At 42.8% G+C, this 17,055-nt stretch overlaps 2 protein-coding genes across 4 annotated transcripts; one reads left to right on the forward strand and one right to left on the reverse strand.

The window, feature by feature from the left end:
- Positions 1-33: 33 nt before the first annotated feature.
- Positions 34-12,360, reverse strand: ints6l (integrator complex subunit 6 like). Of its 2 annotated transcripts, XM_072396152.1 has the most exons (18): positions 12,071-12,360; positions 11,869-11,946; positions 8,543-8,692; positions 7,772-7,861; positions 7,409-7,592; positions 7,200-7,328; positions 6,554-6,717; positions 6,074-6,226; positions 5,829-5,961; positions 5,369-5,463; positions 5,148-5,258; positions 3,574-3,789; positions 3,321-3,447; positions 3,028-3,170; positions 2,703-2,922; positions 2,204-2,593; positions 2,018-2,111; positions 34-1,541 (listed from the first exon to the last, which is right to left on the reverse strand). In XM_072396152.1, exons 1-18 carry the CDS (start codon positions 12,179-12,181, stop codon positions 1,439-1,441), a joined length of 2,691 nt encoding a protein of 896 aa, XP_072252253.1. In that variant the 5' UTR covers positions 12,182-12,360; the 3' UTR covers positions 34-1,438. The 2 variants fall into 2 exon arrangements, with proteins under 2 accessions (XP_072252253.1, XP_072252254.1); XM_072396153.1 differs by lacking the exon at positions 7,772-7,861.
- An 825-nt stretch (positions 12,361-13,185) lies between these two features.
- On the forward strand, positions 13,186-17,001 carry mospd1 (motile sperm domain containing 1). Of its 2 annotated transcripts, none has more exons than XM_072396155.1 (6): positions 13,186-13,313; positions 14,592-14,893; positions 15,000-15,075; positions 15,289-15,521; positions 16,159-16,323; positions 16,423-17,001. In XM_072396155.1, the coding sequence occupies exons 2-6, from the start codon at positions 14,740-14,742 to the stop codon at positions 16,452-16,454; spliced, it is 660 nt and encodes a 219-aa protein (XP_072252256.1). In that variant the 5' UTR covers positions 13,186-13,313; positions 14,592-14,739; the 3' UTR covers positions 16,455-17,001. The 2 variants fall into 2 exon arrangements, with proteins under 2 accessions (XP_072252256.1, XP_072252257.1); XM_072396156.1 differs by having other exon boundaries at positions 16,162-16,323.
- Positions 17,002-17,055: the final 54 nt, after the last annotated feature.

Raw genomic sequence — 17,055 nt, forward strand, 5'->3', positions numbered from 1 at the left:
CAAGCTGCAGATACCAGTCTACCTGTGGCTTATTTTTGTTTTATTTTAAAAAAATGTGCATAAAACTTTCCACTTTGTATATGTATAACAGTTTACAAAAAAAAGGCTTTGAACATTTCTTCCAAAATATTTCTTATACTCTGACGTAAATTCACAAAAATAATCTATTTGCCTATGAACATTTAAAAAGTAGTGTACATCTGCTGTAACAGCAAGGAGAACAGAGCAGGAGCGCCGATGTGAAAAGCCGTGGAGGACACGTCACTGACCGTTCAACAAGGCGCCGGCTGTCAGCCGAGCCTGGACCGAGGCAAAGCCTGCTGGGATTTACGCTGTAATGCCCAGGTTCATTGGAGTGTTTCTGGTGGAGCTGTGTGTGTGTTGCGAGGTTGAAGAAGTAAACTGTCATGACCTATTGCTGTACTAACAGATAAAAGGAGGATGATCCTCAGTCATTAAACCAGTGTTTGTGAGATATTTAAGGACTGAAACTGTTTTTTCAGCACCCAAAATACTGATGCATATACATACTGGCAGATATTAAAATCAGCTTTAAAACTTATGTCCAATTAGTAACAAAGTTGACCTGAATTTAGACATTTAAAAGCCAATAAGCGTCAATTTAAAAATTCTGAGGTACGCATACATTTCACATGGCAATACAGAGTTTTGACTTCATGTGATATCGTAACTTTACTTCCCAGGTAACCCAAATCCCTGAAAAGCAAACTTTATATCACAATATGTATTGCCACTGCAAAATAAAGATGCTCAGACTTCATCCTTATTGCACGCTCCAATGCTATTTCATGTCAACATCAACCTCTGAAATGAGGCAGGTATTAGATAAAAGAGAAAAAAAAATGAATGGATTCTTTTGCAGATGTATTCTGGCTTCACAAGATTTCTCCTGCCAGCCGCAAATTTACATGTATGTGCAACCTTTTGTTTCTATAAAATAAAGAAGAAAAAGTCGCAGAGGTTCAAACGCTTCTCAGACCAGCTGAAGAAAGGTCTGCTTTTAAAGAACAACAGCAGAGGAAAATGACCATTTATCCTTTGCCCATGTAAGGATCTGCCAGCTTATCATGTATTTATCTAATGGAGCGTTTTGTGTGTGTGTGTGTGTGTGTGTGTGTGTGAATAACTTGTCCATACAGACAAAAGCCATATGGATGTTTAAGGCATCTGTCAAAAGGAGGAGGATTATTTTCAAAGTCTCTTTACTCTGTCCTGAAGGGCTCTCCTGTTAAACCCTCTGCCTCTGACCCTGTGTGATGTAGCAGTACGAGCTTCCACCATCAGAGCATTCGTCCGTGTCCATGTCTTCATGTCATGTCCTTCATTTTATGTTGGTGAGGTCGGTCAAGAAAAACGAGACCCAGCAGTCAAATTCATATGCTTCAGAGGAAAGGAGCCCCACTCCTCATTCCGGTAACTACCTGCCGTGATCGTTAGGAAGCTGTGAGCATGTTTCTGGCTTCTCCTCCAACTCGGCGAGGGCGGCCTCCAGCTGTTGGATCAGTACCCGCTTTTTGAACCTGCCAAAAGAGGCAAAACTGATTTAAAAGACGCAGGAAACTAAGTGGGGAAATGGCAATCATGATGAAAGTTTGGCCACTTTAGATGCCATGCTTCATGTCTATATCGCAGTACTATCAGATGGGAGCCAGCCAGTCCAAAAAAAAGAAAAATCACTCAAGTGCATGACTCAGGAGAGCTTTGGTAGGATCTCCAAGATTCCTGGAACATTTAAAACCTTTTGACAGTGCTGTGGATGAACTTAATTTTCAAATGCAATCAAAATAATTGCTGTGCGGTCATGAGTCATTGCTGTGTAAGCTGCTGTGCTTCAAGGACACACAATCTACTGTGCAACGGGACTGCAATCACACACGGCTGGAATAACTGACACGCTGCCAAGCAGGCATGTTTGGAGATTACTGTGATGCTTTAAAGAGATTAGTGAGTCTTCCTCTTGACTGAATAAACTAAAAAATGTCTCACTGTGTGTTACCTGGCAGCCTCTTTGATAGCATGTTGGATGAAGTATCTCTGTACATCTACTGGCCCTTTCACCTGCTGCAGCAGACCGAGTATTTCCTTGCAGTCTGAGACAAAGCACACAAACACAAACGCAGATTTTATGAAGACTCTTATCAGATTAGAAAAAAACAAGTATCTTTGAGTGGCTTGTACTCACTTCGTCCGGGTTTGCGGACCTCCTTGATCACTCGGCTCCGCAGCTCTGCTTGGCTGCCATCCAGCGGGGCGATGATGATGGTCTCAAGCACTGTGGCGTCAGTTTCAGCTTCATCCAGCTCACTCTGTGGGCTTAGAGGCTCACAGTTGTGTTTCTCCTCAAGCATCTGCTCTTCTAGAAGATCCACCACCAGCCTGTCCTCCTCTGTACTGATGTCCTCTACCTGAATCGCTGCTTCCTCCACGACCTTCACCTCCACCGCCTCTAAGCTCAGAGAAGATGGACTCCCCGTCTTTGTGTCCATCTCAGCTGGCCAGATCTCTCCAGAGTCAAGCCCAAGAACACCGTCGCCGTTGCTCTCAGTGACAACCATGCTGCTGCTATCCGCTTCTGATTGGTTAAAAATGAGTAACCTACGATTTTACTATCAGTTCCACATAGATCTATTCTCATTTGATCAAGACACAAATCCGGTGCTTTAAGTGACCCTTAATCTTACCTTTTTGCTGTGAAGGGGGTTTCTGCTGGCCCTGAACCCCTGCCTGACTCTTTCCAATCACATGGTTGGCGTTCCCCGGTGGAGTCTGTGGCCGACGCAGCAATGGGGACATACTCCGCCTTCGTTTCACGGTAGCGCTCAAGTTGGAATCACTGGAATTTCCCCTTTTCTTGTTTTGTGGGCCTGCTACAAACTCGTCTGCCTCATCGATCATCATCCCCTGGGAAAGACATTTGAGAAAGCAAAACATTGTAGAATGAAAGGACTAAACACAGAAAGAAGACATCTGCCATGACAACACTATGTAGTGTTGATAAATCTTTACCTTTTTATCTTGCTTGAAAGGATTCCCAAATGTGTGCAGTCGTTTAGGTTGATCAGGATCAATCTCTCTCAAAGGAGATGGCATCATTTTGAGGTACTCCTGATAGTTTCCCATCTGTGCCACTGGAATGCTGTGCAGGTAGTCTATAAAACAATTCAAACTTACGTTGCTGTATTTATTTGGTATTTCAGATACGTATCCTGTAAGCAGGGAGACTGTTGCACTAGGACAAATCGTCAGTCATGAAACCACACTTGATCTCTCCGTTACACATTATCGACAAGAATATATACCTTCGTCTTGCCCTCGGATCAGTTTTAAAGACGTCCGCAGCAAATTGGAGCGCATTCGGGTGAGCTGATCCAGAAGGTTCCGTCTTGGAATGTCATAGGCATTCCGGTAAGCTTGAGGTTTTACATCCTGCGAGCGCATTTTCAGAGTTAGTGAGTGGAAAACCAACCAAAAACTGTATGTGTGATCTTTTCGTTGACACGGAACAGAAAGCATGTCACACACTGTGAAATGTCCTCGCTGTGTTAACTGTACCTTGTTGAGCAGGGCAATCTGGAAGCCGGCAAACTCTTTGAAGTTCATGTCCACCAGGCGAAGGGGCCCCTCTCCGGTGAGTCCCTGCAGGAGCTGCTTAAAGTCTCGCCGGTAGGCCAGAGAGAGTGAGTTGGAGTGGTTCTTTACTTTTATGCCAGTTTCTTGAGGAGCCTTCTTCCCAACCGACACAATGAGACGTTCTGACTCCATTTTTGCCTTAAACGCAACAGGAAAAAAAGAAAGAAAGAAAAAAAATGACAATTTCCTATCTGTATAGATTATATATTTAGGACGTTAGGAGTTTTTATATCATCATGTAGACCAAATCCTGACAGAACACTAACTTATAGGGACCTCATGTGAGGACCTAATTGTTCTCCTCTGAAGTCCACAGGACCACAACCAACACCTGCACAATTCTTCTCCCAGAAGCTTTGTAGGAGGCAGCTTGGATTAACTGAGACCTCAATGCACCACTGAGACAGGACTGAGTCTGGTGTGCTTAGACTGCTCCAACATCTTAGCTGAATTTTCGGCAGGGCACCACCATGAGAATGTCAGTTAAGACCTAGTCCACAGCTTTAAGGTGACCGAAATATTGAAAGTCTGAAAGAAATCTGCTTTCAGAGTTTGTCACATTACAGAAAAACTCGTTTCTCACCACTCAGCTAAACACGAACAGACAGGTCTTACATGTCAGCTCAAATTAACCACACCGATAACCTAACTGAGCTTGTTTTAAGATAAGCCATTTGTTTCCAAATGAAATCACAAATATTCCGTGCAGACATTAAATATTTCTATCACCTATCATCAACATTGTTGAACTGTGGAAGTTACATTTTTATGGCGGGTTGCTGTAATGAGGGAAGAAAGGTTAGCTGTTCATAACGTTTCAGAGGTGAGGTCGCTGTTCTTCGCCTTTTATACACAATCCCACTGCGTCATGGAATCATGATTTTAGACCTGCCCTAAATATATTGAACAGAAGATCAATGAAAACCTGTTTAACAGTCCAACTCCACAATTCAGTAAAGAACAGTTTTCTGCCTTTAACATGTTAGACCGCTAGCTTAACTGCTCTGTTTGCCCTGTAGAGCAGCTAATTTCTGCTGATCTGAGATCTTCAGGTCACCTAATTTGACTTACTCAGTGATTGTTTTGAGCGTCTATGCTTGGCTAGGTGGTTAATGACTCATTTTTATGTTATGTGCACAGACTTCCTGACTAAATCTTTCTTGACCACTTCTACTGAACACATACATAACACATGCTCGTGTCTGACTTCTTCAGTTCAATCTAGGACAGCATGACAAACAAGTAGTTATAACTCGACTCACCTCTTACTTTAAATTTGAACTTTGTCCCGCATCTCAATAATGAAGAACTCATTAAGACCTGTCATTCCCTTAGATTTGGAAATATACCTTCAAATCACAGATTATACCAGTCCTAAGGACACTTAGACCACTGATAAATACACAATATTTTTGTATTACACCTTGTGTTTTCTCCTCCAACTACTATAACTGTCACAGTTAAAATGATGGAAACAGAACTTAAGCAGTATTTACCTGCTGGCTGAGCTTCTTCAGGTAGGAAATGACACTGTAACTCAGGCCACAGTCCATGGTGTCTGCAATGAGGTTAGGGGCTCCCATCATCCTCAGTGCCTTTTTTAAGGGCTGTTAGAGCATAGCAAAATAAACAGTATAAAATTTGTTAATTGGAAAGAAAAAAAATACCAACCAATACCCTTACTAAAGGCAGCTTAAGTACAGGAGCATTTGTTTACCAGGAGGTAGTATGGAGGCATTGTCTTCAGGTACATCTCAAAGGCCTGCCGCCACTTGAGGTTCGCTTTTAGCTTGTGCACTTTAAATAAATCGTCTGAAAGGAGAAAATGGGTTTTGGAGAGGTTTTAGCATTCTGGATCAGTGACCAGCAGTCAGCCATGAAGCTTGATACTGATACTGACTGATCCAGACTCAACAAAAAGCATTCAGATATACACTACGATGCACTACTTTAATTCCCCAAAATAGCAAAGCGTTTGTCGAAACTATTAAAGATGAACATTAAGTTGCATTTGATATTCTTTAGAGCTAAATATCAATCAAAGAAAAAAAAAAAGACTGGAAACGAAGAGATGCCCCAGAAAAAGAAGGATTTTTCTATTTAGTATCAGCTCTGATCTACTGACCCAGAAGTTCTGAGTCCCCGTTAAATATAAGTTTATGTTTAAAGAGTCTTACCGAGGAGCGGGAGAAGGACTTGGTAGTTGTAAGGCATGACAAACAGGTTGACACAGGTGAGAGTGGTGCTTGCTTTAAGGTACCCAAATGGCTGTCCGAGGTCATTTTGCTTCCCACTGCTGTTGACAAACACCTGAGGACCAGAAGGCAAACGATCTAACGTTCAACATTAACATCAAAAGTCTACTTCACAGCAGAATATATTACCATCTCACACCCGGTGACTGTGAGAGTATTTTACCTACCTGCCAGCACATGTGAGGAGACTTCCTTTCCAGAATGTACTGGGTGAGTGGAGAAGGCTCCAGTTCATACTTGTCAAAGGGAAGCTTGTCAATCACCATGGGCTCACAGTCCCCACAAGAGAAACGCACCACAGGATGAGCAGAGCGAGGTGGCTGGGAGGAACAGATCGGAATGATTGGATACATTCATCTCTCTGATGTCCAGCCATGACAGCAATGTATAACAAGGCACAGAAGATTAACAGGTAACCAAAATGACAGTTCACAGGGTTGAACACCTGATCGCACTATGGCGTACATGACAGATTGCCAAATAAAAGTGGAGAAGACAGAAAGAAAGCGAAATTAACGGAGCAGAAGAGTAAGACCATGAGAAAGACATAGAAAGTCTGCAGCGCAGAAGAAAAATGGCAACTTAAATTTAAGCATTAATCCAGCTCTGTAAGCGACAAGCGGTATTCCCTAAGCTTCTCCACTCACCAGCGTTGGAGAATTCTGGTCCGGCCAGAAGGACTCTGGTATGGGCCAATGGCCCACTGGCACCCCGGTCTTTGGGTTTGGTCGCACATAGATTAGTTTGTGGCAGCTGTGCCAGGGCTGTGGGCTGAAAGATGACACAGGACGACTGGACTCCACAGAGTTATCTGCACAACATACAGTAGAATATGAATCAAATGCCAGCAAATACAAATGATAAACAGACTGACAATAACAGGCTTATCTATAATTCCCCTGAATGTTTTCGGTTTTCCTAAGTACTGTACTTAGAAGGTTAAAACTCCTTAAATGGTACACCAACAACTTCTCTTCATTTACCAATGGAACCAGGTGCAAGTTAAATTAAACTACCTTGTTTGTTATAAGGCTGTATATTTGCACTCAGTTCTCTTTTTAGTGTCAAACGACACAGTGTTGATTCCAAATCAGAAGAATCTCTTCTGATTTCTCTGGTTTTGAGTGTCCAGAGTGTTCAAACTAACTCAAGGAAATGTGATTAGTGTAAAACTCTGTCTTCAGTGTGCTGGTTACAGGGAGAACTCACTCTTCTGTGAGCTGACCCAGGAACAGGCAGTGTGTACGGGCTGTTGCCCTGTAGTCTCACAGTGCGCCCCGCCCAAAAGCTCACCTTCGCCTACGAGAGGCGGATCAGGCCCGGTCTTTTCAAAATTGATGACAACGCCACTTTGAACCTTTTGGACCAGAGACTCCAGACACTGGTTTAACATCCTCTGTGTTCGCACACAGTACGATCGCCCTGAGAGGATCAAAGCATGAGGAAATGAGTCCCTGTGCAACAGACACATAACGAAACCAAAGAGGAAGAAAATGCCAAACCTCCAGTGACTTCACACATCTGGGTGATTGAGGACTCATCTGTGGGGACGCTACCGAGTTGCTCGTTGTCCGGTGTAGTTGCTCCCGGCAACCTCAGCACCAGCGCGAACAGACGCTGATCCCAGCGAAAAGGCTCTTTGGTCAGCTCGCTGCCAGCCAAAGGAGAGTTCAGAGGCAGGTGCAGCTACAAAGCAGGTGACGAGGGTTAATATGAGGTTAATATGAGAAACCGGCATTATTTTCATGGTACAGACACATATGGTCATTTTCAAAAGAGGCGATGCCAAATGACCCTGACTTTGTATTAAGTCGGTATAGAAAATGGATGGATGGTGGCACTGTGGCATTTGTTTGTGCTCTCACCTCATCAGGCACCCCCGAGCTGTGTGTAAGCTTGTTCCCATCAGTGATAGTAATGATCACAGATGGCTCGAGGAAGAACGGGTTACGGCCCTGGGGGGGGACACAGCAACATTCAGCAATTAAACTCAAGCTCAAGAAAAGCAGTGAGGTTATTTATTCTCACTAGTGTGTCTTGCTTTCTTTACCATCCAAAACACTGCTGTGGGATCTGTGCCTGGGAAAGATTCCCATCTTCTAAAGCATTAGATATACACTCATCTCAAGTGCTTAAACATTATGACAAAATTCTTGTATGCTGGTTTAAAAGAGATTACAAAAATTAGCATGGAATTACCATCACACCTGTGCTAACCCACTGGCTAACTGTGTGCTGCAGGTGCTTATCTTTGCTTTGTGTCAGAATGCCTGTGTAAGCTGCAGAATGTCCTTGTGTTACTCATTCAGAGCTGTGCTGTAGAGGTCGGCCTTGTCTAATTCAAACACATAGGGAATGCCTAAGTAGATTTACACGCTCCTGATGCACAGAACTTGTCTCACTGAAGTAATCCATTACTGCCTTTGAGCAGGGGTTTAGAGAAACGACGCAAGGAGAAAATTATCTGGGACAAGGTTGTGTAGATTAAACTTTGGTCAAAAGTCAATATTCTCCATGTAAAGGAGTGATGGAATGGTGACAGAAATATTGAGAAATGTCACTGTCATATTAGGACATAAAAAATGTGTTCAGTCACATTCAGTTTAACGCATTGTAATAATCGACGGCTTTCAAACCTGTCCGTAGTTGTCGATTCCAGAGACAAGACGGTTGAGGTTAAGGAGGTCAAAGGCCGTGCGAAGAGCGTGGCCTAACGTGGTCAGCCCAGAGGCCTGCAGGTTCTTAAGCTCGCACATGAAGGTGGCGTGGTTCTCCTTCCAGCCTGCCTGAAAAACATGGACAATGTGAGGAACGCTCTGCACAGCCACACAACAGGCAGCAGAGGAGGCCTGAAGCTGCAGCGCCTGCAGCGCAGAGTGAGCAGCCACAAAACCACAGCAGATGCACACCCACACACATACTGTGTTATTATAAAGAAAAACAGGGAGACTTTTGTTCACGGACAACTCAAACCGATGAATTGAAGTCGATAACTGTCCCTGATAGCAGGAGTTAAAAGTCTTTGCATGCCTTTGATTCTGAGCAACAGGATGTGACACGAGCTGCAACCTTAGATCGACTTTTGTGAGGCTCAAGAAATAGGTAATATTGTTGAAATCCAGACTCTCAAAGAATTCAGAGACACTTTCCACTGCTGCATATCCTCTGTGAGAGACGTATACTCCCCCAGGAGAGGAGACGAGCGTGCAGCTGCTCTTGCACTTTTCTCCAGCGGGGTCAAGCACTTTAGGACTGCGGCTCGATGCTTAATCTACACATGACCTGCAAGCTTACATCTTCCTTTGCAGGGAGGGCCGGGAAGAGGCTACATATACAGAGAAGAAAGAGTCTCCAGCTGCCTTTATCGGCGTGTACAATATGAATCAGGCTATAACCAGACTATAAATCTCAGTGAGCGGCTGAAAACTGAAGGAGGAAACAAACTCACAGTGGTACTGAGGCACCAACTTTTACTGCAGAAATGTACGGCGCACTCAATAATTCAGATTGCAGAACACTTCTGTATTCTTCCCGCCTGAGCTCCTCTTTCTCTCCCTCTGCATCAACAATTTATTGCTTCCGCCTGTAAGATCAAAGTAGCCCTCATCAGTATAACCTCGTCTTTTCATCATAAACTTCAGAAACAACAGAGGGGGGAAAGCACAATAAGGACAATGAAAGGAAAAGGAGCTGAAGAAAGACGTTACAAGAAGGGAAGAAGCACTTCAGACACCAGCACCTGGATGGGTACACGAGAGGGAGGAGAATCACACCTATGATCATTCGGGCTGAGGCGTGATCCAAAAGTCTATCTCTGTGTGCCACATTTACAACAAGCTGTGAATATTGTGAATATGAAACTTCTGTTTAATTCAATCCAACTTTATCAGGCTCAGATTATCTTCTCCCAGAGACAATAGCGACAACTTCATCTGCCTGTTGATGTTCATTTAAAAGCCTTTATTGATCAATACAGGTGACACTCTGATGTCACTGCGGCTCATTAACTATTACACATCACTGGCAAAAGTTAGGGAATCACCATTTGAGGGATGTTTGTGAGGTGTTTCATTTCAAAGGAAAGCTCAAAGCACAGCTGTGACAGAAAACTACTTCATTTAGCAGCTGGACATTTTGCCCTTGTAAAAAAAAACTAATACAAATAAACAAATAATACATAAAACTTGTGATTTGCGTGTGTTAAGCTGTTGTTTGCCAACCATTTCACTGAGTCGATATGTCTTTCTTGAAGAAGAGTCTGAACGCCCTTTGCTCTGTGACTACATGCATTATAGCGTCACCAAACCTCCTCTGGATTTATAGAATGAGAAGTGTCCAAAATACACCAACCCCATCTCATCAATGACTGTGGAAAAGTGCTTGTTTCTCTTCTGTAAAGGTGACTCAATGAGCCTACGCTCACTGAAACATGTAAAGGAGAGCTGACAGCTGAACTCCTGCACTCCTTTTAGAAGGAGTTTTATAAACCTTTCCATAGTCAGCTCTCTAGTTGGGACCATGTTTCTGTCCATCGGCCATGTAAAACTGCTCTTTTAAGTCTACAAGCACTCTAGTTTAACTGCAGACTGGTCGTCATGTTTAGACTTGTACAGATATTTGAACATATAGATATGTTTATATATCTGTGATTTTTTTTCTACAAAAAAGGGTAGCTGAATGAACAACCTCCTCAGCAGTGATTCCATCTTTCTGCCAAGGTTTGTAATGATGCAATAAGGCTATACAAGGAAAACTGGCAAGGAGCACTAAAACTGCTGATTTATTATAACAGGAAGTCAAAAGTACAATTTGAGTATGTAAATCATAGCGAAATAGATATTCAAACTGAAAACGTGAAAGACAAATTGTCAACGTCCAACTGGCTTGAAATTGTTTTGGCACTCTGAATTGTTTTGTACATGAAATGTGCTATACAAATAAATTTGACTTGACTTGACAAAGTGAGGTACGGAAATAATGTGTCATTACAAGTACGTTTTATCATGCTCTCTGCTTTATAACGTATGCGCTTTTTTTTTTTCTCCCTCCATTTTCTTTCAGTTCCAGCACTTTGTTATTTGGTCATCAGAAATGAAAACACATTCAGGAAAAAGAATGCAAACTATGCTGTTTGATGAAATGAGTGGGGTTAATAGCATGTTGGCATACTGCGTTAAGAGTAGCAGGCTACACTGTTGTGTGACAGGAGTTGGCCAGCCTATACAGATCTACAACACAGAGCAGCTCCTGATGCTGCTCAAAGACTTTGGAGGTTTGTGTGGGTACTTAGGATTATGTTTTATTGGGCATGAAAGGCTCAGGGAAATTATGTTCCAGGTCATAAAACAAGTCAATAGATTAGTGGTGAGAATATCTTTGATGACATGAATCCCATGACTTTATTGCAGTGATTCACAGGCTGCATGTATCCTCTGTCTGCTTGAAAAGTGTGTGTTTCTACGTTAGACCGTTCTCATAATGCTCATAATATCAGCATGAAACATAATTATCATATGAATATTGATAATCCTGTTGTAGCGAACTCGTATAAACATAAAACAACGAAATCTCACGATGAGAGGGCTTATCACCGTTCAACCAAGACTGGCCAATTGTTATGCGTGGCTGATAAATAGGGCGGGATGGAGAATGATTGACGGCCTCTTTGACCAATCCAAATATTGGACTGTTAAAAAAATTATGATAACGTCACGCATGATAATAAATCTCCCCGCCTCCATCTCGACGCCCGAGACTTTTCTCAACACAAAAGCAAAATGTCCGCTGGATGTTCGGAGGCAGTGCGGCTCCGGGTCTGCGGGTTTTTGGAGCAATAATTTGCCGTTTTCGCCACCGGGAAGCCGCCCAGCACCGACTACGAACCAGAGGGACAATAAAGTCTCACTCACAGAGAAACACGTTCGACGTTTCAAATGTAAAAGTTGTATCATTTGCTAATTACCTTCACTCCGTATGGTGGCTCATCGAATGTAACTAGCATGTACCTGTCGCCTCTACTAGCCGGGTCTCGGGCACGCAGCTGTCAAAAAAAAAAAGAAAACCAAAACACCATTTATCAATTTCGTCCGAGCTTGCCCAAGGAACCCTAAGCTTATCAAAGGTGCATCCTTGCTGAAAAAAATCGGGGTAAAATAATTCTTTACCTTCATAAAGACCTCAACCGCGCCTTTAGCAACGTCCAGATACGTCGTACCCAAATAAGTGCGCTGATTCATAGAGGCGGACGTGTCTAACAGGAAAAGTAAAATAGGCATTTTAAATATAAAACCGCGGTGATATGATTTTCTAAAATAACTGTTACCCACATATGAACTATCGTGCGGCCAAACAATTCACACGTGTGTATATATATTTTGTTATAAGCCCCCCCCCTCCAGAAGAGGGCCGTTGCCTCTGCCCTCTCTGAGTCTGCCTTTCCAAAGCTGTGTCTGCTCGCGCTGTTCAACTTCTGCTCCTAACCGAATGGAACGCCCATTTCCCTCCATTGCGACGCCATTGGTCGAACCCCAGCACATTGACCACGCCCCCGATATATATATATATATATATATATATGAAAAATAGAGGTCGAGATAGCTCACGAACGTTAGACGTTGCGTTACTTTGGTGTATGTACGTTGGAGAGACGGTATTCAAAGAGAGATTTTTGTAACACGTGGATCTTTGGTCCAACCCAGCCACCTGACTTGAAACGAGAGCTGGTGGTTGTATTTGGAAGGAGATCATAATCACATATTATATTTGATATGATATTTCTTGTGAATTCCTTCTTATCCCTCTTCTCACAAAGAGGCCCCTCTTGCTGCGTTCAAGGACCCTGGAATTGTCCGTTAATTCCTCTGATTGTGAAACACAACAACAACACGTGCAGTTACGTGACACGACCAACCAAAAGAAAAAAAGTCTGTTTCTTGAGTCTTCAAAAATAGTTTGGAAGTTCGGTAAATGAGTGGTCAAGTTTACAAAAACTTTTCACTTTAATTGGTCTGTACAAGGGGAAGTGTAAATTATTTTCGGTAAAACATGGTAAAACTCCTCCAAAAACATTATATGTCATGATTTCAGTACACTTAAGAACTCAAAGTATTCAGCAATATATCGATGCGTTCTGCTCGGAATGCTTAATAGTATACAATACATGGGATACTTTATTTACATGCTGTCCAGAAGAATGTTAAATCTTTATAAACATGTCACTCCGTAAGCTGGGGGAACATCTGACGTCCTCACGTAGTCTGGTGCCCTCACTTTCCCAGCATGCACCGCGACGCCTGCAGTATGATTATTCACAAAGAAAAGAGGCTGAGGAGAAACAACAGGGTGGGATCAGGCAAAGAGACCCTCGTTCAGTTGTTGCGTTTCTTGAACCCGCATGCTGACAGCAAGGTAAATTGTCGCTCCCACCTTTTCTTGGAATAAAACAAATCTGTGCTCGCCCCTCTGTAACGACACTTCGTGTAGACAACATTTCGTGGCTCTCAGTTACCATCTGGGGTATTCCTAGCCGGCTAACGCTAGCCACCACTGGCATTGCACTTTAAAGATGTGTTATTACCGTGGCAGTGGACGAAAATATAGTTAGAACTGGTAAATAGTGGGTACGTTACAGGGCGTCTAAAGGCTATTGTTATATTTATGATGAAGGCTTCAATAAAAACGTAAATTATTGTGTATATTCACATTTTGTCCACAATTACACCGTATTAACATTTAAATAAACGCAGTTAGATACATTGACTGAAACAGTACAGTTAAATGCCCTATATATTGAGAGGCTTCACCAAATATCTGCCGCTAATATCGTGCGGTAACATGACAAAGAGTGTTGCGACACAACGAGTCTCGTTCCTCGAGCTCTGTCCATGTATGTAAACATAGCGGCACGTGACCAGCCACACGGATCTCGCTTGTGTTGATGAACGCATTTGAACCTGACATAGTTTCAGAAAATAAATAGCCTCACATTCTGTCCTCCTTTAATGCGAGACAACGTGTAAAGACGGAAGCCTTGTTCCTTGTTTTTCTTCCAAACAGACGTATCTGTCGTTGTGCCTCAGTGAGGTGTCTTTTTTCAGACTAGTGGGTAAAATTGAAAAATTGAAGTATTTATTTGACTGTACTTTCTCAATTAGCCCAATTAGCTCGATTAGCCCATCTAAATACACCATTGTCAGAAAAGTCAATAAAAACCGTATCAATGTCGGTTTTGTTGTCTGAAAACCGGTTTTTCCTCTTCGGCTGAATCAGAACACCAAACCTTGCAGTTTTTAGCCCTTTTCTAAAATAAATAAATAAATGTGTTTAATCATAAATTGTTAATTTGGTATCTATAGCAAGATGAACACATTTTTGTTATCTATTTAAGCATCCCTTTGGTTTTTCCCTGAAAACTTAACCAGAATTTTGAGCCCAGCTTGATCCGATATTTGGATTTTTGCTCCCGATATTTAGTATTAGCACACATTTACAGTAGCTCGATGAGCTCTGAATTGCATGTTTAAAAATAAACGAAAACAAAACAGTACTATCTGAATGTTAGAAATTGGCATTCAAATTTTTGTGATGATACTGATTTGCTTGCATTGATGTTTTTTGTACATAATAGTATTAGCATATAAAAAGGAAGTGGGTATGCCTCTTTTACGAGTCTGTGTCTCTTTACAGTATCATGTCCTGGCCCTAAGGAGCTGAGAGTGGAGCCTTTCCATTTGGAAGGAATTTACTCAGCTTGATAGTCGGTTGAGTGGAGTTGGTGGTTGAGGGGGCCAAGGCAGACAGTGGACGGGGAGGGGACAGAGCTCAGCTGGAGCCAATGCAGCAGCAGCATCGACAGCCTGAGCTAGTGGAAGGAAGCCTTCCGGTGTTCGTTTTCCCCACTGAGCTCGTCTTCTATGCAGATGAGCAGACGTCTCACAAGCAGGTGCTCACCCTCTACAATCCCTATGAGTTTGCCCTCAAGTTTAAAGGTCAGTAAATGGAGGGAAATTCAATCAATGATTGTTTTCACATCGTATTTAATAATCCAATTGTAGATCATTGAGATAATTAGCCAAATTTTTTCTTGTTTCTCAGTGCTGTGCACAGCGCCAAACAAGTACACTGTGGTCGATTCCACGGGGGCCGTCAAGCCACAGTGTTGCGTTGACATGTAAGTGCATTTTATGTCACGCCTCTTTTTACATTCAGAGCTTGTTTGAGGGGGCATCTATTCTCTTATAGAGGTTGTTTGTCTCTGTCAGCTCCTGTTCACGTCTTCACTGTTTATAGCTCATTTTTAGATTACATTTGTTCGACAGCTTTGATCCTATTTTGTAAAGCACGACTATTCCCAAAGTTGATCAAATTCTCCGTGTCCACGCAGAGTAATCAGACACAGAGATGTGCGGGCATGCCATTATGGTGTTTACGACAAGTTCAGACTGCAGGTGTCGGAGCAGAGTCAACGGAAGGCTCTGGGTCGCAAAGAGGTCACAGCCACGCTCCGTCCCTCAGCCTCACAGGAGCCGCCCAGCCCCCGGCCCCAAGACGAGGAGCGCAGAATCAAAGAGCAGTTTGCAGACAGCGAGTTCTTTGAGCAGACTTCCTTTCAGACAGGTAGGATGAAATGCTGTGATGTTACCACTAGATGGAGCCAAATGTTCAATACACTTAATCTGGAACCAGTAGAGGGGGTTTGCAGTGTTTTATCTGTAGTGCCTACAACTCTGGCCTCCTTGGTATGGGAAAAGTCATACTTACAGGTTAAACACACAAGACAATCTATGGGTTAAATCCTTCATGGACAGAATGAAAGAACTGCAGTGGTCAAATAGCTTAAAGCAAAGCAATCAGAACTTTGAAGTTAAGCAGTGCTTGCCTAGTTTTAATCTCTCTTTATAATCTCCGATAAGCTTTTTGTTTAGCTTGATTGCAGTAGGTGAAATAGGTTGAACATATTTGTATTTACACAAGCTTTATATTAACCTTTTGTACAGTAGTAGCAATGGTGTCTGTTAAAAAAGGGAACAAATGGATGTTGAGTCATGGATTGAGGAGTCATAGTATTGAGAAAGCTTTGACATTTGCATTCAGAGGGTGAACAAGCTAACTAATAAAGATTATGTGAGCCAAAATACTTTACTCTTCAGTGAGTGTAGTTAGTTAAATCACTAGTTTTCCTTCTACGTTATTGGATCACCTGGGGTGCACACACACACACACACACACACACAAACATGTGCGTTTGTATTAGCAGAGAGCCGACCTGCTGCCGGAGGGCCCAGCCTGCTCACAGTGCTGCTTGGACTCGTTTGTATGGCTGCACTGATGCTCCCCACGCTGGGGGAGCATGAATCCACTGTGCCTGTCTACCTCCACTTAAGTGTTAACAAGAAACTCGTAGCTGCTTATGTTCTCGGTAAGTTTAACCAACTTTAAAAAAAAAAAAAAAAAAAAAATGGAGTGCTGCAGTTGACGATATCCAGCGGCTCCCGTTTGGTTTCTCGTTATATTTCAGGTCTTCTTACAATGGTCATCTTACGCACATGAAGTGCAGGGAGCTGAAGGAGGAGGAGGAGAGCCTTCTCACACCAGAGGCGCTGCTACGCTTCGACGAGTAGAGCTGCCAGCAGGTGGACGGGGCCCTCGCCTCATCCTCCCAGAATTACATTTTAGCACACTGGCTTTCAAATACACACATCTGTGTTAATGCTCATGTTGACACGGATCCAATGCAAACAGGGGAGGGGGGGTCCCCGCGCCAGGCCCCGCGCTCTATTTTCATTGTCGTCATGTGGAGCACGATGAACTCGAGTGTGAAGGAATCCTCATGTATATAAAGCCATTAAAACTTTATGGTATTCACCTGTAACCGACATTATATTGATGGGTTTTTTAAGCATTAATAGTGTAGACTGAAGACTAAGTGCAGTTATTTGCATGTGTGGAATGGCTTTTTTTTCCCCTTTTTTTTTTTTTAAACAGTAAGATACTTTTAAATGTCACCAAAGGAAAGACTTTGACAACGGCTTCCTCGCCGTACTACATCAATGCTCCATAGTGTGTTTAATAAAGTCTCGATCCAGCTGTATTGTAAGACATCTGGAAATAGAGTGGTCATTTTTTCCAGAGCTAACCCAACTACAATAAG

Source organism: Leuresthes tenuis, unplaced genomic scaffold (assembly GCF_036924035.1).
Source record: "Leuresthes tenuis unplaced genomic scaffold, fLeuTen1.0.hap1 SCAF_11, whole genome shotgun sequence".
NCBI lineage: Eukaryota > Metazoa > Chordata > Actinopteri > Atheriniformes > Atherinopsidae > Leuresthes > Leuresthes tenuis.